This window comes from Antechinus flavipes, chromosome 3 (assembly GCF_016432865.1).
Source record: "Antechinus flavipes isolate AdamAnt ecotype Samford, QLD, Australia chromosome 3, AdamAnt_v2, whole genome shotgun sequence".
Classification (NCBI taxonomy): Eukaryota; Metazoa; Chordata; class Mammalia; order Dasyuromorphia; family Dasyuridae; genus Antechinus; species Antechinus flavipes.
The window spans coordinates 204,588,622-204,610,332 of record NC_067400.1 but is presented as its reverse complement, the minus strand read 5'-3'; the positions used below and the strand labels follow the sequence as shown (position 1 = coordinate 204,610,332).

Sequence of the window (21,711 nt, the reverse complement as noted above, 5' to 3'; positions counted from 1 at the left end):
CATAAATATGAACTAAAACATCTAAGTTTCATATTTATGTGTATATATTGAGAAAGAAAGAGACACAGAGACAAAAAAGGGTAGCAGAAAAGTGGAGAAAAAGAAGGAAGAGAAGAGAGAGAAAGCTAGGTGATGCAGTGGGTAGAATGAGGGACTTAAGAGTTAGGAAGACAGAGAGACAAATTCAAATCCTGCATGAGATGATTGACTTCTTTCATCCTCAGTTTCCTCATCTATAAAATAGGAATTACAATAAAAACGATCTCATTGAATTGTTGTGATGATCAGTGAGACAATATGTATAAAGAACTTTGCAAGCCTTAAATGCATATATATATACACATATGTGTGTTTATTCATGTATTTATGCATTATAGAAATATATGAAGTTACATATGTGTATATATTTTATATATAGTTACCATTTGTATAGCAGTAAGTTTTGCATAACTATACATTTTGTCTATTATTTCATATATCCTCATCCGTATATACATATTTGTTGTTTTAGTCATTTTCAGTTGTATCCAACTCTTCAAGATGCCATTTATGGTTTTCTTGGCAAAAATACTGGAGTAGTTTGCTGCTTCTTTCTCTAGTTTATTATACAAAGGAAGAAACTGAAGCAAATAGGATCAACTTGCCCAGGACTATATAGCTAGTAAGTGTCTGAGGCAGGATTTGAACTCAGGTCTTCATAGCTCCAAGCCTGACACTTTATCCATTGTACCACCTAGCTAACATACATGTACACACATATATATGCCACATATATATACACATATACTTGTATAAAAATGTACACATTATACAATATATATTACATATATATTTATCATAGAAATATACATGTATATACACAGAGATATATTTAAATGGTTTCTTCTAAAATCTTATTACATATTTGCTCAACTGAGGTTTTGCTTGAATGCCAAGATAAGAAAGTTAAGAATAGATTTCAAATCATTCAACAGATATTTATTAAATCCTTACTATGTACCAAGCATTGTGCTAAGGGACACAAAAGTGAAACAAATCGCAGAGTAGAGCTATACATATCAGTGAAAATGAGAGATATCAATATTTTCAAAGTTTACATAATTTCACCTTTCCCCAGTCTTTGAATTATCAGTTGCTGATAAATTTTTTAAAATTAGAAATTTATCTTAGCACAGTTTTAACAGCTCATATTCAATAATAGTGAATCATCTCTTATTTAGGCTCATCATTATATGTTTCCAAGAATTTGACTAATAAGCAATTATTATATCAAGTACCAAGTCTCAGCTAAAGCATTTTTTTCTCTTTATTGAAAATTATGTCTTCTCCATGATCCTGGCTTTTCCACAGAGAAACTGGGTTCTTGGCAATTTTCTAAGATTATAAATTGAAGAGGAAGCCAGAGTAGGAGAACTCTGGTTAACAGACCTGAACCAGGCCAGAAAAAGGGGGAAGTCTCTAACCTCTTCATAACTCTTCATGAGGTATTGGCTGAGTATCTAGGTATACTTTTATAGGCAATAAGGGCCCAGAGTCATTTTGCCATCTGTCCCTCGAGAGAACCTTAGTGTGACCACAAAGATTCTGTCTTCTGGCAGCTTCTGAACAACTTTGTATGAAAGAGTAAAAGCCTGTACAAGAGGAATTGACTTGCTCATTGTTCTTAAAACATAGCCTATATCTGCCCACCTCTACACTTTTGTTTGTTATCTCTCTACTTGGAAGGCCCTTTATATCCAACTCACCTCTCAAAATCTTTTTTTTTTAATTTTAGATTTTATTTTTTATTATAGCTTTTTATATACAAAACATATGCATGGATAATATTTCAACAATGACCCTTGAAGGAAAGGGACCTGTATGTGCCAAAATGTTTGTGGCAGCCCAGTTTGTAGTGGCTAGAAACTGGAAAGTGAATGGATGCCCATCAATTGGAGAATGGCTGGGTAAATTGATATGAATGTTATGGAACATTATTGTTCTGTAAGAAATGACCAGCAGGATGAATACAGAGAGGCTTGGAGAGACTTACATGAACTGATGCTAAGTGAAATGAACAGAACTAGGAGATCACTTTACACTTCGACAACGATATTGTATGAGGATGTATTCTGATGGAAGTTGATTTCTTTGACAAAGACTCAGTTTCAATTGATAAATGATGGACAGAAGCAGCTACACCCAAAGAAAGAACACTGGGAAACGAATGTGAACTATTTGCATTTTTGTTTTTGTTTCCGAGTTGTTTTTACCTTCTGAATCCAATTCTCCCTGTGCAACAAGACAACTGCTCGGTTCTGCAAATATATATTGTATCTAGGATATACTGCAACATATCTAACATATATAGGACTGCTAGCCATCTAGGGGAAGGGGATGGAGGGAGGGAGGGGAAAAATCGGAACAGAAGCGAGTGCAAGGGATAATGTTGTAAAAAAAATTACCCTAGCATGGATTCTGTCAATATAAAGTTATTATAAAATAAAATATTTTTAAAAAAACCAAAAAACAATGACCCTTGAAAAACCTTCTGTTCCAACTTTTCCATTCTTCCTCATCCCCTCCCCTACATGGCAGGTAGTCCCATACATGTTAAATATGTTAAAGTATATGTTAAATATGATATATGTATACGTATTTATAACCTGTCAAAATCTTTGAGACTTTCTTTAGCCATCTAAGCCATCTAAGCCATCTGATTTTTGTAAGTCAGGCCAGAAGAGAAAAATTGCTTTTCTCATAATTTCCTCTTCCCTTCAATCAATTGTATTTTCTATTTGATTCTGCTTAGTTCTATTAGTATTTCTATTATGGCAGTTATCATATTTGATCTTGAGTTATGTTTATTTGTTTCCAAGGACCCTTATATAGCTAAAGCATATACCAAGGTGCTTGAATCCATAAATATTTTATATTATGTGGTAAATGGATAGAACACAGAGCCTGAAGTTTGGAAGACATAAATTCAAGTCTAATCCTAATAGGTACTTATTAAGCCATACGACCTTAGTCATCACTAATCTTTAGTCGCCTTAGTTTCCTCAACTATAAATGGGAGTAATAATCGAACCTATCTTTCAGAATTGTTGTGTCAAATGAGATAACTATAAAGTACTTATCACAGATCCTGGCACACAGTAGGTATTATAGAAATGTTAGCTGTTAGTATTAATGGAGATTTGTCAAATGATGGAGGCAACTATACATAGTGCTGAAGCAATGAATTTTATAGTCCGTTTAGCTCAAACATTGGCTTTGCTACTTATCCCAAGAGTCACATTGAAAAAGTCATTGCTTTCTTTCAATATCTTCTTTTGTAAAATGAAAGGTTATACTATATAATTTCTAGGGGTCCTTTCAGTTCTATATGTATGAACAATCAAACAATGAGCATTTATTAAATGCTTATCATATGCCAGTCACTGCAGATAAGCTCTGGAGATTTAAAAAATGTGGGGAATAGTTCTTACCTTGGAATTGTAGAGATGACATTCCAAGGAGGAAGACACTATTTACATAAATAGGCCTATTAACATAAATATTACACATACTTATATTTGTATTTATAACTATTTGTAGATATTAATACTTACATAAATAAATTAAAAAATTATTTATGTAAATACAATATACATACAAAATGGATTTTTAAAAAGCTTAGATAGAAAGACAGAACTATCTGGAGAGACTGGGACAGGTCTTCTGTAAAAGAGAGCCTTTGAACTTGGTCTTAAAGGGAGCTTGGAGTTCTAAAGGGTAGAGTGTCCTCAAAATTTTAGTTTCTTCCAGGACAAGGAGAAAGAGACAAGAGTTAGAGTGCTGTGTTAGAAGAATTGTAAATGGGTTAATTTCATTTAGTTGTAGAGTTAATGGAAGGCAGGGGTGTTATTGAGTTGTGTTCAACTATGTGACACCCATTTGGGATTTTCTTAGCAAAGATATTGGAGTGGGTTTGTTGTTTTCTTCTCCAGCTCATTTTATTGATAAGGAAACTGAGGTAGACAGGGTTAAGTGACTTTCCCAGGGGCACACAACTAGTAAACGTTGGAGATCAGATTTGAACTCAGGACTTTATGCCTTCAGCATCAGCACTCTATCCACTGCCCCTGCTAGCTGCCCCTCATGGGAAGGAGTTAAGAGTGAAAAGATGAGAAGATGGGAAGGGGCCTCTTTATAAACAAATTTAAATGCCAAAGGAGTTTGTAAACTCCAGATATAATAGAAAGGAACTGTAATTTGTTAAGATTTGGAGGGGAGAAGCCACATATTTATACCTATCAGGTTTGAAAGCATGCTTGAAAATAAACAATAGCAATATGTAATGCAAAAATAATGTATTGATATTTCAAAAAGCCTCTTTTCTTGTGGCAATTTTAATATTCACAAATAAGTATGAAAGTTGGTAATCATGCTCGGTAATCTTAAAGCAGACTGTATATCTTTAGGACCAAAATTTAATCCACTATTGGATCAAAACTCAGGTCAAAAGTAGCGTGGGCTTAGGTGAGACCTGCTAGATAGTGTTCTCAGTTCTGTGATTGTCATGAAAGTTGGATGTAAACAAAGATTGTGAAGTTTTTTCTTTAGAAAATGGTTTTCTTGAATGTACAAAACTTCTATCATTGCCTGAATCAATGTGACAATAAATGAAATAGATAGATACAGTTGTTCAATGTCATGACTCCTGCTCTTTTTAGGCATTATAGTAAATAGTTGTGGGGATTCTTTTAATACTGGGTTTAAAATCCCCAGATTTAGAGAGGATTATTTGGAAAATTCATTTTTCTGCTTCATGATGTCTATTGTGTCGTTTGTCATTTCATTTTTTAGATCCAAATCTGCAGGTGGCAAGCATCCCTGGGAAATCAATATTCCCCCACATTCCTGATAGACTGGTAAGTCACAATCATTTAAAAAGTTTAAATGCATAATATTATATTTCCCCTTGTTGCATGTTAAAACTTTTTTTTAATATTTAGATGTTTTTTTAAATTTTGAATTTTAAATTCTATCCCTCTCCATTTTCCTCCCCCTTCTCTGAGAAAGCAAATAATCCAAATATCAGTTATACATGTGCAACCATGTAAAACATTTTCCTATTAGTCATTTTTTTTGCGAAAGAAGACTCGGACTTCCGGCCAAGATGGCGGAGAGGAAATACACTTCTGTGTAACCTCCGTGTTTTTCTCTCACTATTCATTTCATTTCATGCCTCTGAATTAATGCTCGACTGAAAAAAAACCATACAATTACTTACCAAGAGAAACCATTCTTGAGACTCGTCAAGAAAGGTCTGTTTTTGTGCGAGGGCGGGGACGGTATTTGGAAGCAGTCTGCGGGCAGCAGCAGCTGCAACCAGAGCACAGATAGCAGCTCAGAACCGGGTAGAGCGGAGAGGGGGTGGGGCGCGATCGCAGCCGTCTCTGCGGGGAGAGCTTTGCTACAGGAGCAAGTCAGCAGCCCAGCAGAGAAGCTAAAAACACCGGGGGTGAAGAATACAACCCCAAACAGCTGGAGTCTCTCGGGACCTGGCCACCCCTCCCCCACAGTGTCTTAGCCCGCTCGGATCTCAGAGCGCTGGGATCTCAGCGCGCAGGCGCCATAGCACAGTAGGACCCGTGCCTCACGAATACCCTGCCCCTCCCCCAAAGAAAGCAGCCTCCATTCAAGGGGTTTTTTTCCTTCTGTTTCTTTGATAGTTTGTCTTTGATAAATAGACAGAATGAGCAAGAAACTGAAAAAGAATTTAACCCTGGACAGCTTTTATACAGATAAAGAGCAGACTCCAAATCCTGAGGAGACTAAAAACAAACAGTCCCCAGGTGAATCCCCGAAGGAGGAGAACTTATGTCCCTCAGCACAGATGAATCTCATGGAGGAAATTAAAAAGGCTCTCACAAGGGAGCTAGAAGAAAAATGGGAAAAGGAGAGGGAGGCTCTGCAAAAGGAGAGGGAGGCTTGGCAAAAGAGCCTGGAGAAGTCAGTTAAAGAGAGAGTGGATAAAGAAACCAAATCCTTGAAAAATAGGATTGGTGAACTGGAAAACAAAATTGGCGAAATGGAAAAAAATTCCACAGAACAAAAGAACTCAATTGGACAATTAGAAAAAGATCTTTAAAAAGTGAGTGAAGAAAATACCTCACTGAAAATCAGGGTCGAACAATTGGAATTGAATGACTCGAGGAGACAAGAAGAATCAGTCAAGCAAATCCAAAAAAATCAAACAATGGAAAAGGATGTGAAATACCTTCTGGGGAAGACAACAGACCTGGAAAACAGATCCAGGAGAGACAACCTGAGAATCATCGGACTTCCAGAAAAGTATGATGAAAAAAAGAGCCTGGACACTATCTTCCAGGAAATTATCAAAGAGAACTGCCCAGAAGTCATAGAAACAGAAGGTAAAATAGACATTGAAAGAATTCATCGATCCCCTACTGAAAGGGATCCTAAAATCAAAACACCAAGGAATATAGTGGCCAAATGCCAGAACCCTCAGGCAAAGGAAAAAATACTGCAAGCGGCTAGAAAAACCCAATTCAAGTATCAAGGAGCCACAATAAGGATCACCCAGGATCTGGCAGCATCCACATTAAAGGATCGAAGGGCCTGGAATATGATATTCCGAAAGGCTAAGGAACTTGGTATGCAACCAAAAATAACTTACCCAGCGAGATTGAGCATCTTTTTCCAGGGAAGAAGATGGACATTCAACGAAATAAGCGAATTTCATCTATTTCTGATGAAAAAGCCAGAACTTAACAAAAAATTTGATCTACAAGCACAGAACTCAAGAGAAATCTAAAAAGGTAAAGATTAATCTTGGGAACTATATTTCGGCTGTAAAGATGTATAAAGAATACATGTATACCTTGTTCTAGAAACTAGATGTGGAAAGGACATTGTACTAGAAAAAAGGGAAAGTGGGGGTAGTACATCTCATGAAGAGGCAAAGAAAACCTAGTATATCTGAGAGAAAGAATGGAGAGGGATGAAAATAGTGAGTATTTTACTGCTTTCAGAATTGGCATTAAGAGAAGAATTTTAGACATATTCAATCTATGGTGAAACTTCTCCCACCTCATTGAAAAGTGAGAAGGGGAAAGTGAAAAAGGAAGGAATAAGCTAAGTGGAAGGGAATACGGTAACTGGGAGGGAAAGGGGCAAGTTGGGGGGGGGAACTCTAAGGGGGGGAGGAGGGATACTGAAAAAGGGAGGGCTGTGAGAAGCAAGGGGAGCTCACAAGCTTAATACTGGGAAGGGGGGTAAGGGAGTAAGAAGGGAGAAAAGCATAAACCGGGGTTAACAAGATGGCAAGTAATACAGAATTGGTCATTTTAACCATAAATGTGAACGGGGTAAACTCCTCTATAAAGAGGAAGCGGTTAGCAGAATGGATTAAAAGCCAGAATCCTACAATATGTTGTTTACAGGAAACACACCTGAAGCGGGGTGATACATGCAGGTTAAAGGTAAAAGGTTGGAGCAAAACCTACTATGCTTCAGGTGAAGCCAAAAAAGCAGGGGTAGCCATCCTGATCTCAGATCAAGCTAAAGCAAAAATTGATCTAATCAAAAGAGATAAGGAAGGGCACTATATCTTGCTAAAGGGTAGAATGAATAATGAAGAAGTATCTATATTAAATATATATGCACCAAGTAGTGTAGCATCTAAATTCTTAAAAGAGAAATTAAGAGAGCTGCAAGAAGAAATAGACAGTAAAACTATAATAGTGGGAGATCTCAACCTTGCACTCTCAGAATTAGATAAATCAAACCACAAAATAAATAAGAAAGAAGCCAAAGAGATAAATAGAATACTAGAAAAATTAGATATGATAGATCTCTGGAGAAAATGTAATGGGGACAGAAAGGAGTACACCTTCTTTTCAGCAGTTCATGGAACTTATACAAAAATTGATCATATATTAGGACATAAAAACCTCAAACTCAAATGCAGTAAGGCAGAAATAGTGAATGCATCCTTTTCAGACCATGATGCATTGAAAATTACATTCAATAAAAAGCCACAGGAAAGTAGACCAAAAAATAATTGGAAACTAAATAATCTCATACTAAAGAATGATTGGGTGAAACAGCAAATTATAGACATAATTAATAACTTCATCCAAGAAAATGATAATAATGAGACATCATACCAAAATGTATGGGATGCAGCCAAAGCGGTAATAAGGGGAAATCTCATATCTCTAGAGGCCTATTTGTATAAAATAGAGAAAGAGAAGGTCAATGAATTGGGCTTGCAACTAAAAATGCTAGAAAAGGAACAAATTAAAAACCCCCAATCAAACACTAAACTTGAAATTCAAAAAATAAAAGGAGAAATCAATAAAATTGAAAGTAAAAAAACTATTGAATTGATTAATAAAACTAAGAGTTGGTTCTATGAAAAAACCAACAAAATAGACAAACCCTTAGTAAATCTGATTAAAAAAAGGAAAGAGGAAAGTCAAATTGTTAGTCTTAAAAATGAAAAGGGAGAACTCACCACTAACGAAGAGGAAATTAGAGCAATAATTAGGAGTTACTTTGCCCAACTTTACGCCAATAAATTCGACAACTTAAATGAAATAGAAGAATACCTCCAAAAATATAGCTTACCTAAACTAACAGAGGAAGAAGTAAATATCCTAAACACTCCTATCTCAGAAAAAGAAATAGAACAAACTATCAATCAACTCCCTAAGAAAAAAAACCCAGGACCAGATGGATTTACATCTGAATTCTATCAAACATTTAAAGATCAATTAACTCCAATGCTAAATAAACTATTTGAAGAAGTAGGGATTGAAGGAGTCCTACCAAACTCCTTTTATGACACAGATATGGTACTGATACCTAAACCAGGTAGGCTGAAAACAGAGAAAGAAAATTATAGACCAATCTCCCTAATGAATATTGATGCTAAAATCTTAAATAAAATATTAGCAAAAAGATTACAGAAAATCATCCCCAGGATAATACACTATGACCAAGTAGGATTTATACCAGGAATGCAGGGCTGGTTCAATATTAGGAAAACTATTAACATAATTGACTATATCAACAACCAACCAAACAAAAACCATATGATCATCTCAATAGATGCAGAAAAAGCATTTGATAAAATCCAACAGCCATTCCTAATAAAAACACTTGAGAGCATAGGAATAAAAGGACTTTTCCTTAAAATAGTTAGGAGCATATATTTTAAACCTTCAGTAAGCATCATATGCAATGGGGAAAAACTGGAACCTTTCCCGGTAAGATCTGGAGTGAAGCAAGGTTGCCCACTATCACCATTATTATTCAATATTGTATTAGAAACACTGGCCTCTGCAATAAGAGTCGAGAAAGAGATTAAAGGAATTAGAGTAGGCAATGAGGAAACCAAACTATCACTCTTTGCAGATGATATGATGGTATACCTAGAAAACCCCAGAGATTCTACTAAAAAGCTATTAGAAATAATTCATAATTTTAGCAAAGTAGCAGGATACAAAATAAATCCCCATAAATCCTCAGCATTCTTATACACCACCAACAAAATCCAAGAGCAAGAGATACAAAGAGAAATTCCATTCAAAATAACTGTTGATAGCATAAAATATTTGGGAATCTACCTACCAAAGGAAAGTCAGGAATTATATGAGCAAAATTACAAAAAAGTTTTCACACAAATAAAGTCAGACTTAAATAATTGGAAAAATATTAAGTGCTCTTGGATAGGCTGAGCAAATATAATAAAGATGACAATACTCCCTAAACTAATCTATTTATTTAGTGCTATACCAATCAGACTTCCAAGAAAATATTTTAATGATTTAGAAAAAATAACAACAAAATTCATATGGAACAATAAAAAGTCGAGAATCTCAAGGGAATTAATGAAAAAAAAATCAAATGAAGGTGGTCTAGCTGTACCTGATCTAAAATTATATTATAAAGCAGCAGTCACCAAAACCATCTGGTATTGGCTTAGAAATAGATTAGTTGATCAGTGGAAAAGGTTAGGTTCACAAGACAGAATAGTCAACTATAGCAATCTAGTGTTTGACAAACCCAAAGATTCTAAATTTTGGGATAAGATTTCATTATTTGATAAAAACTGCTGGGATAACTGGAAATTAGTATGGCAGAAATTAGGCAAGGACCCACACTTAACACCACATACCAAGATAAGATCAAAATGGGTCCATGACCTAGGCATAAAGAACGAGATTATAAATAAATTAGAGGAACATAGGATAGTTTATCTCGCAGACTTGTGGAGGAGAAAGAAATTTGTGACCAAAGATGAACTAGAGACCATTACCAATCACAAAATAGAAAATTTTGATTATATCAAATTAAAAAGCCTTTGTACAAACAGAACGAATGCAAACAAGATTAGTAGGGAAGTAACAAACTGGGAAAACATCTTTACAATTAAAGGTTCTGATAAAGGCCTCATTTCCAAAATATATAGAGAACTGACTCAAATTTATAAAAAATCAAGCCATTCTCCAATTGATAAATGGTCAAAGGATATGAACAGACAATTTTCAGATGAAGAAATTGAAACTATTACCACTCACATGAAAGAGTGTTCCAAATCACTATTGATCAGAGAAATGCAAATTAAGACAACTCTGAGATATCACTACACACCTGTCAGATTGGCTAAGATGACAGGAAAAAATAATGATGAATGTTGGAGGGGATGCGGGAAAACGGGGACACTGATGCATTGTTGGTGGAGTTGTGAACGAATCCAGCCATTCTGGAGAGCGATCTGGAATTATGCCCAAAAAGTTATCAAACTGTGCATACCCTTTGATCCAGCAGTGTTTCTATTGGGCTTATATCCCAAAGAAATACTAAAGAAGGGAAAGGGACCTGTATGTGCCAAAATATTTGTAGCAGCCCTGTTTGTAGTGGCTAGAAACTGGAAAATGAATGGATGCCCATCAATTGGAGAATGGCTGGGTAAATTGTGGTATATGAATGTTATGGAATATTATTGCTCTGTAAGGAATGACCAGCAGGATGAATACAGAGAGGCTTGGAGAGACCTACATGGACTGATGCTAAGTGAGATGAGCAGAACCAGGAGATCATTATACACTTCGACAACGATATTGTATGAGGATGTATTCTGATGGAAGTGGATTTCTCTGACAAAGAGACTTAATAATAAGTTTCATTGGAGAAATGATGGACAGAAACAGCTACACCCAAAGAAGGAATACTGGGAAATGAATGTGAACTATTTGCATTTTTGATTTTCTTCCCGAGTTATTTTTACCTTCTGAATCCAATTCTCTCTGTGCAACAAGAGAACTGTTCGGTTCTGCAAATATATATTGTATCTAGGATATACTGCAACATGTTTAGCATATATAGGACTGCTTGCCATCCTGGGGGGGGGGGAGGAGGGAGGGAGGGGAAAAAACGAAACATAAGTGATTGCAAGGGATAATGTCGTGTAGAAATTATCCTGGCATGGATTCTGTCAATGCGAAGTTATTATTAAATAAAATAAAATTTATTAAAAAAAAAAAAAAAAAGAAAGAAGACTCAAAGGAAAGAAAGAGGAGAGAAGAATTAGAAGAAGAAGAAGAAGAAGAAGAAGAAGAAGAAGAAGAAGAAGAAGAAGAAGAAGAAGAAGAAGAAGAAGAGGAGAAGAAGGAGAAGGAGAAGGAGAAGGAGGAGGAAGAGGAAGAGGAGGAAAGAAAGAAGCACCCCAGAAAGACCTAATGGAAGAGCTCAAAAAAGGATCTTAAACATTATATAAAGGAGGTAGAAGAAAATTTAGAAAAAGAAATGAGAGCGATGCAAAAGAATTAAGAAAAGATTCAACAGCTTTGAAAAGTAAACTTCTTAAAAAGTGGAAGTGACCAAATAAAGAGGATATGCAAAAATTCACTGAAAAAGACAGTTTCTTTAAAAAAAAAAAAAAAAAAAAAAGGTACCATTGGAAGAGGAAGTACAAAAACTAACTTGAGAAAAAAAATTCCTTAAAAGATAGAATTTTGCAAGTAGAAACTAATGACTAAATGAGACATTAAGCATCACTCAAAAAAATTCAAAAGAATGGAAAAAATATAGAAGAAAATGTAAAATATCTCATGGAAAAGTAACTCGAAAGCCATAATCAAAAGGAGGACCTGGCCAACATCTTTCAAGAAATTTTCAAGGAAAAATGGAAGCAGATGGCAGAGTGGATCAAAAATTAGAATCCTACAACATGTTATTTACAAGAATCACACTTAAAACAGAGAGACACACACAAAACAAAAGTAAGGGGCTAGAGCAAAATCTATTATGCTTCAACTGAAGTAAAAAAAAAAATGGGCTAACAATCCTGATCTTAGACAAAACAGAAGCAAAAATGGACCTAATTTAAAAAGATAAGGAAGGAAGCTACATCTTGCTAAAAAAAAAAAAAAAAAAAAGGTACCATAGACAATGAAGTATAATTAATACTAAACATATATGTCCCAAGTCGTTAGCCTCCAAATTCTTAAAGGACAATGCAGAGGAATTCAAGTTCTACTTTTGATACTACCTGTACGACCTTGAAAAAGTCATCTAAACTTTTAATTCTTCACTTTCTTTATAAAATGAGGGGGATGGACTATAAGGCATGACCTGTAAGTTCCCTTCCTGCTTGAGATTTTCAATATTGTAGAATTCTAAGATTTGCAAGAGACATTCACTTGATATTTTCACACCTCATTGCATTCAGGGCTACCCATACTCTTACACAGGCTATTTTTTCCTATATGACTATAGAGAATGTATCTTTTGCAGGAGTCTTAGCCTTCATATTGGCAGCTAGGTAACAGAAGTGATAAAGTGCCAGATCTAGAGTCCAAGAGACACTTACTTGCTGTGTGACCCTGGATAAGTAACTTAACCCTATTTGTCTCAGTTTCCTCATTTGCAAAATGAGTTGGAGAAGGAAATGGCAAACCACTTCAGTATATTTGCCTTAATACTTCTAGACACTAAGGAAATTCCAAAGATTGTCATGAGACAATGACAAAAGAGATATGAGGATATCCAGGAGTGTGCAATGACATAGAAGCCAACTGAAAAGGAAGTAGTCAGCAATGTCAAATGCTATTGAGAGGCTGAAGAGGGTGAGCACTGAAATGAACCTGTGGATTTGGTAATTGGGCAATCATAGTGATCTTGGAGAGCGATGGGAACAGCAGCCAGATTGCAAGGTATTGAGTAATGAGTAGTTGGTAAGAAAGTAGAGTCAGGAAGAATAAAACATTCTTTCAATAAATTGTCAGAAAAAAAAAGAGTAGAGCTATAGGGATGGGCTACAGGGTGGAGTTTTTGGTTTCATTGTTTTTAGGATGGGGGAGGAATCAAAATATTTATTAGGCAGAGGGGATGGAGTAAAGTGAAGACAGAAAGACTGAAAATTCATAGTCCTAGCTAATATGTATAAGAATGATGATTATTATTTGCATAATGCTTTTTAAAAAATTGTGTTGCACTATTCATGACCCATTTGGAATTTTCTTGGCCAGGATACTATAGTGGTTTGCCACTTTCTTTGCCAGTTCATTTTACAGAGGGGGAAACTGGCAAATAGGGTAACATGACTTGCCCAGGCTCACACAACTGGTAAGTATCTGAGGCCAAATTTGATTTTATGAAGATGAGTCTTCCTGATTCCAGACCCAGCACTCTTATCTATTGCACCACCTAGCTGCCCTAATAATGGTTTAAGATTTATTTACAAAGCAATTTACTTTAATTTTCTCATTCGATCCTCAAAACAACCCTTTAAGGTAAATGCTACAGTTGAGGGAAATGAGGCTTCCAGAGATTTACTGTGCCTTGCCCATGTTTATACAGCTAAAATGCAAGAGGCAGATTGGAATTCTGGTCTTCCTATCTCCAAGTTCAGCCTCTGACCATTCCATTGTACCACACTGCCTCTCCGAATGAGAAAGTGAGAAGCATATCAAAGAATCTTCTGCTACAGCAACATAGAACCCTGACAAATAACAGTGACAGAGTAGGATTAATAAGAAATTTAATGTTACTAAAGTTACTCTGACACAGTAACTGTTTCTAATACTCTAAGGAAGCCTTGTTATTTTGGGGAATTGAGATTAAGATATAGGGTATTTTAGCATTTTGTTGGTTGTAAGGTCAGAAGGAGGAAACATGCATTGCGCAATCAGGAAATAAAAAGGCAATACAGCCTGAGACCCCTGGAAGTAGTTTTCTGTGAATAAACAGGGACCACCTTGTGAGTGGGAAGCCTGGTTGCATTGAGATCTGCATGGTTAACAGGAAGTGTCTCCTTCTCTGATTGGCTGTGCGTATTACCTCATAGACCCTATTTAAGCAGTGAGGACAAGGAAGTAGCATTTTTTTGACCAGGAGTTCATTAGGAGTCAGCAGGAGGTCAGCTAGAGGCAGGATGTGAACACATGAATAAAAGATCTTGAGCTTGCACATGGCTGTTCTCCAGCGCTCTGTCGTGCATTTAAACCATCATTCTATGAAATGATGGCCAGAGATCTCTGAAGACCTCAGGCAGAGGTAAGCTTGGTAAAATTGGCTTAAAGCATTGCAAAAGACAGTGACCAGAGATTTCTCTGAGGGCCTGGGAATTAGGAAAGACTGGCAATAGTGAATGCTGAGTGGGAATTAACAAGAATGCTTTGTGGGCATTCAGTTGGTCAAAGAAAATAGTTTTGTTCATGAACCCTATTTCTTTCATGTTTCCTATCCTTAACCAAATTTATGATGGTCACTTCCCTATGACCTCTAAATACACTCTGCAAATGGTGCTGGAAGAAAGATGGGATATGGTCCACGAGAACAAAGCCCAGGTGCTTCCATTTTCATAGCATGAACTTCATCTTAACATGTATTCACCCATTCCATATAAGTGAGTCAAGGAAAAATTTTTGAGCCAAGTCAAATGAAGCGGGGGAAAATGACCTTTTGTTAAGAAGCTTACCTTTTTTATACATGCTCTGATAATGAAGCTTGAAAAATCTGCTCTTTTCAAAATGCAAAAATGGAGAATGTTTCACAGTGTAGGATTTTTTGTCTCCAGTTCCCATTAAGGGATTATTTGGGACTTATATTGAAATTTTTCAGTCATGCAAATCAGCAGCCAGGTAATTTGAATACTCTATGAGTCCATTTTTGTTATTTACTATGTGAATGCACCTGGGAGTGGTTTAGAAAAAAATTTTTTGGAAAACATTTTCTCTCCAAGTGCATTCTGAATAGAAAAGGCATTTTGTTAAAACCAGGGGGAAAAAGCCAGGCTCTGACCTTTTCATTTATATTTCTCTTCTCTTCAGTGAAATTTTTACTTCCCTGTTTCTTCAAAGAAAGAGGCTTTTAATTGTGTGTGTGTGTGTGTGTGTGTGTGTGAGAGAGAGAGAGAGAGAGAGAGAGAGAGAGAGAGAGAGAGAGAGAGAGAGAGAGAGAAAGAGAGAGAGAGAGAGAGAGAGAGAGAGAGAAAGAAAGAGAGAGAGAGAGAGAGAGAGAGAGAGAAGAGAGAGAGAGAGAGAGAGAGAGAGAGAGAGAGAGGGACCTTTATAGCAGTCTAGTGAGATATACGGATTCCTCAGAAGTCATCAGCAAACATTTATTAAGTGCATATTATGTGCTAACAGTGGATAGAGTCAGGAAGACAAATTTTCCTGAATTCAAATTGGACCTCAGACACTAATGAATTATGTGATTCTGGACAAGTCATTTAACCCTATTTGCCTCAGTTTTCTCTTCTATAAAATGAATTAGGAAAGGAAATGGTAAACTACTCCAATATCTCTGCCAAGAAAATCTCATTTGGAGTCACATAGAATTGGACACAATTGACTCAGGTATTTCCTGTAATAAGTTCATTTCCTTCTGTCTTCCAAAGCTGAAGATTCCACGAGCAGTTGCTGTTCTTCCACTTCATGGATCATCCCCAAAATCTATGACAGCAGAATTTGATTCAGAGCTCAGGATTCACAGTTCTGAGACAGATGCATGTACACAGTAAGTTTCAAATAAAACACCCTGATTGGTGGCAAATAAGACCAGAAGAAAAAAATTAAAAACCAGCTCTGTACTTCCTAGAATAACAGGTAATTATGTTCACCATTCAGAAAAGGGTATGAAAGATCAATAGAAGTAATAATAATTTTATTTGTATAATGATTTATTTATCCTATTTCTTAACTCTGTGAGATGAGTAATTTTACTATTTCTATCTCATAGATGTAAAGATTGCATTGAGGCATTTTTCCATGGAGCTGGGACACTTCTAGGGAGACCTAAATTTGATTCATTGCTTAAGTACTTGCATGACCAGAGGCCCCCACTTGGTTTCTTTATCCTTGTGATAAGGGTCTAGGATGGGAGTGAATGTTATACAGAGACAGAGGCAACTGAGCCAAGATCACTCATCCTCCCATCCCATTCCCTTTAATAAGTTAAATAAAGAGGTGAGAAGAAAAGCACCTCTTTTTGCCTCTTTGTTAAACTTTATAAATCTGAATCGCTTGAACTGTTTTGATCTGAATCATTTGACTACATTTTTAGATTTACAAAATTATTTACTGGGATTATTTCATTTTATCCTCATAATAATCCCTTGACCTAGGCAATATTGTGCTCTTTGTAGAATTGTAGATCTGAGTGATTTAGTGATTTGCCCATAGTCACAAAGTTAAGAATGACTTCAGGTCCTATTTTTATGGTCACTCTCTTATTTCCCTTGGCTGTAGCCTTCCTAAACTCTAGTGTTTTCATAATCCTTATTTAAATATGGAACTCATTTCTCCAAAAGTCTTATTCCCATATCATTCTATACCTGTAACCTCTTATCATGTGTATCTGCTATATCCTACTTTGTAGAACCGTCAGCATTTCCAATAAGGCTGATGTTCATCTTCTTCCTGATCCCTCATGAGTTTCTTTCTTGTAAAGATCACCTCTCAGATTTTACCTTCTTTTTTTTCAGCCTTATAACTCTACTTCTTTATTGTTTTTTCTTACCATCGTGGGAAAGAGTTTGTTTCATTGGCATGGGGAACTCACAATATCCATACTCCCCTGTGTAGTAGAAAGGTAATTTAATTGTTCAGCTAGTTATACCCTAAGAGATTTGTTAGGAGCAACTTAAGCAACTAGTCCCATTACTGAATGTCATGTTGTCTATATGTATAAGATTTTAATCTATGTTCCTAACTCTAAAACTAGCTTGTGATCTGCTACTACAATCTGCCTTTCTTCTGCTGTTGTACATGAAATAAAATCTCCATAGAATCAATGCCCAAACTGTATTGTATAAGGAATTTAATCAAAAGCAAATTGATGCATATCATGGGACCATTTCTTCAGAAGCTGAATCAGAATAAAACTTAGGTCACTCAAGTACGAGACTCCACACCTGTTGATGGAAATATTACTTCCCCAGAAGACTTAAGGGCAAAGGAAAGGAGGTACTACTGCTAAAATTCCAGTTCTTAGATTATTCTCAAGCCATATCCTCTGGTTTTAAATTATTAGAATGTAAATGAGTTTTAAGGAACAGATTATAGAAATATTTATCAGAATTCAATAATTCTGACTAATCTTTATAGATATTTTAGTTAGGATTGACTAGTGGAAAGGTTTTGATCTGAGTCAACCAAGGGAATATGGACTTTGTCATTAAATAAAAACATAATTACTTTGGACTACTACCTACCCCTTTGGAAATCTTAGTAAATCAGTCCTTCATATAAATATTTATAATAATGATAATAATAACTAGCAATTAAATAGAGCTTTAAGGTTTGCAAAGAATTTTACATGTTATCTGATTGAATCCTCACAATTGTGTGATAGGTGTTTTAAATATCTTTATTTTACTAATGAGGAAAATAGGCTGAGAGAGATTACACAGGGTTACACAACTAATTATGTGTCAATGGCAGGACACGCAGCATGTTGATTCTTAAGTCCATCATTGTATCCCCTGCTCTATCTACTACCCCACTTTTTAAGGTGGATAGCACTGAATTTGTTTGTAACTTATGGTACTTTTGAAAGGTCTGGTGCCAGCTAGAAGTTTTAAAATGAAGTTATGCTTTTTCAGCTTACTTTCAGGTTGGGAAGTAATGTTACCTCTGGCATGCCCCTGAGACATGACTTCCAAAATCCTGACTCTATGGACATTCCTCTCTCTTAGAAGTTCTCAGAAAACTGGGAGAGTTTATTGAGAGGTATAACACCCGGAGGTACAACATCTATCCAGCAAAAATAGACCTTTCAAAAAAGTTCGTTGATGTGTTAATGAATTTCATCAAGTTGGCACAGTACTGTAGGGAAAAGAGGCCAAAGCCTCAGGTGTTTTTGATACAGTCTTTGAAAAGGAGTCAGGTATCGCTTCTCGGCCTTTTGGCTAAGATCAAGTGTAGAAAAGGAGTCAGGTAAACTTTGTTTTTCAGTTAAAGGAATAATACATCAAAAAAAAAAATTGGGGGAAAGGGAGGGAGGAATGATGATTGTTCTAATGGCCAAAAGGAGTTTGGCTCATAAGCCAGTAAAATTGCCTTTGTGTTAAACTGCTCCTGAATGATTTTGTCAACCAAGAAAATTAGATAAATAGATTTGATTGTAGAGGAACAGAGAAAATTCTGCTGGCCATGTAGTTAAAGAGACTTAAAACGAGCTTTTTAACAACATTGCCTATAATTGCAAGAATATATGTCACAATAAAATTCCTAATGTACCATTCAAACAGCAGGAGAATATTAAAAATTTACTTGAAAGCATTAAAATGATGGAAAAGAATACCTATGTATCCACAGGGAAATTAAGAGATGGTGGGTTGGCAGTCAAGATGGCATATTAATCCAGGTCTCCTATTAAAAAAAAAACAAACCAACCAGATGAAACAGAAATGAAAACACAAATAGATACAGGTGCTGAGATGGAATCTGGGGGATTGGATTTGAACATTTAGTAGAAAATGAGTTCCTTTTTCAATATAGTGAAGGTTTAATTCTGTTTAGAAAATGTTCTAGTAGAACACAATTGTAATTTATCAGGGTTTATAAAAAAAAGAGGTAACAATGGCTCATTAGATTCGTTGTTCAAAATATATGGGTTAAGGTATTATGTAATATTAAACATATAAGAAATTTTAGATTAAAAAAATCTCACAAGGCAAATGAGAATTGCATAGAATATGTATTTCTAGAATGTCCATTTTATTTGCAGAGGCGAAAATGCTGTATCTGGGATCCAGTTAAAGAGACATGTAAAAACTCAGGGTATGCCAATGATTTCCTGGTAAGTCAGTTTTATTTACTTCTATTTTTCATGAGAAATTGATAGAATCTAAAGCAGACTAGAGAGATATCTGCAACAAATAATAAAGACTGAATCTTAGCAAAAGGCAATTAGAGAGGATAGTGAATAGAGAGCTGGGCTTGGGGTCAGGAATGAAGAACTGGGTTTAAATTCAGTTTTGGCCATTTACAAGCTGTGTAACCCTAGGTCTTAGCTTCATCTTTAAGGAATGGGAAATATAATAGTTCTTACCTGATAGTTGCTGTGAAGACAAATATTTGTAAAGTGCTTTGCAAACTTTAAAGTGCTATTTAACTTTGATACCTTCTGAAACCCAGAAAACTTATCAATCAATTAGTCATTAAGTATTTATGAAGCACCTACTACATGACAGGTACTGGGGATACAAAGAGAAAATTGAAACAGTTCCTGCCTTCAGAGAGCATACAGTCTTTGGGGGTTCCTGCCCCCAAAGGAGAAATTTAAAATATGAAGACTATTAAGAGACTATTTCAATAGTTGAACAAAAAGTTGACCATGTATGAGGAGAAAAAGAGACCCATTGAGAGAAGCTGTTGAGATTGAATTGCTAAAACTTGGTAATTAATTGGCTATAAGGTAGGGGCTGAGACAGAGTGAGGAGACAAAGATGATTCTGAGCTTGAAAATCTGAGTGATTGGAAGATGGACACTTTCCATTTGAAAATTTGTCCAAAGTAAAGACAATGAATAATTCCTATCAACCTATTTATAGTAATAGCTCTAAAACACTAGACTTGAAGTGAGAAAAAGCTAAAGTCAAATTCTTCCACAGAAATTTAATATAGATCTGTGTATTCCTTGACAAATGACAACCATTCCAGGTCTCTGGGCCTTTCTTCATCTGTAAAATGAGAAGATTAAAATTACAATTACAATTACAATAGACTTGTGATGGAGAGAGCCATCTGTATCCAGAGATAGGACTATGGGGATTGAATGTGGATCACAACATACTATTTTCACCTTTGTTATTATTGTTGTTTGTTTGCTTGTTTTTTTCCCCCCTGATTATTTCCTTTTTAATATGATTTTTCTTGTGCAGCGTGATAAATGTGGAAATATGCTTTAAAAAATTGCACATGTTTAGCCTATATTGGATTACTTGCTGTCTAGGGGAGAGAGGTAGGGAGAAGGGAGGGAGAAAAATTTGGAACACAAGGCTTGGCAGGAGTGAATGCTGAAAACTATCTTTGCATATATTTTGAAAACTAAAAAGCTATTATTAAAAAAAAAATCTTTGGCTTGTTAAGACCTTCCAGGGCTAAAGCTATAATTGTGACAAATATTGATATTCTTTCCAGATATCTATAGCATGAGAAAAAGTGTCTCAAAATTGATTTTTTTAAAATTGTCTACAAGAATGGCTCTCCACATAGCCAGAGATTTTGCTCAAAACACACATGTTCTTCATTGTGCTTCCTTTGTCCTGCTATTTGGAGAAAGCCTAAGAAAGCTGGGTTGTTGCCAAGTCTTAGCTATGTTAATGGTCATTCACTCAAATGGATCTCAATATAGAAAACCACAAGTTTATTCCTACTATTGTTTACAACTTCCTCAGGGTGAAAAGGGAAAATGGAGTCTTGTATGGGTGAATAAAGGGGGGGAAATTAAGCTAATGGACATTTGTCCTTCCTCTGGACTTTTTCTGTATGATATTTCTCCTCTTCCACAGGGGAGATGCAAGATCAAGTTCATCTGAGGAAGAGGAAAGCCTTAACAGCTATGAGTAAGTGGGTAGACTTTTTATTTCATTTTATTGGAAGGGGTCTGAATTTCTTTGTTCTTCTTTATATATAATAAGAATGGGAGAATGGTAAAAAACGATGCCCTAGTCCTGGGAACATGCCAAGGGTGTTGCATGAGACTACTTTTAGAAGTCAGTCAGTTAGCCAGAATTTATTAAACACTTCTATGTTTAAGATAACACTGTGCTATATCCTAGAAATATAAATAATAAAGTGAAATGAAAAGGTCCCGCAGCTGGTTCCTCTCTCCAAAACCCCAAAGTTTTGACTCCTTGGTTTCCATTGTTGGTTCATCATCCCATATCACTCTCTCTAATTGTGAATTGTATGTCAAAGCTCAGTCCTGAGTCTCTTCTTCACTCTATAGATTTTATGACCTGGTGACTTCATCAAATCTAAAGAGTTTAATTATCATCCTTATCATGATTTACCAATGTGTTTTCTTTCTATTTCCTAATTTCTTTTTGTGAGTTATGACTCACCAATCTATGTGTTCATTTTCTTTTTTCATTTCATTTCTCTAATTTCTGTCCTGAACTCCAATTTCACACCACAAACTACTTGGCTCATAGTAGATGCTATATAAATGCTTATTCTTTCCATTAGGCATTTTGAATTA

At 35.7% G+C, this 21,711-nt stretch overlaps 1 protein-coding gene across 1 annotated transcript in view; it reads left to right on the top strand.

The window, feature by feature from the left end:
* BMX (BMX non-receptor tyrosine kinase) overlaps window positions 1-21,711 on the top strand; it is a 79,540-nt gene that overhangs the window by 20,253 nt on the left and 37,576 nt on the right. Inside the window, exons 6-9 of the mRNA XM_051984468.1 lie at window positions 4,831-4,895; window positions 15,902-16,020; window positions 19,234-19,305; window positions 21,020-21,073. Of these exons, the coding sequence (XP_051840428.1) occupies window positions 4,831-4,895; window positions 15,902-16,020; window positions 19,234-19,305; window positions 21,020-21,073 (310 nt within the window). The remainder of the gene's footprint in view (window positions 1-4,830; window positions 4,896-15,901; window positions 16,021-19,233; window positions 19,306-21,019; window positions 21,074-21,711) is intronic.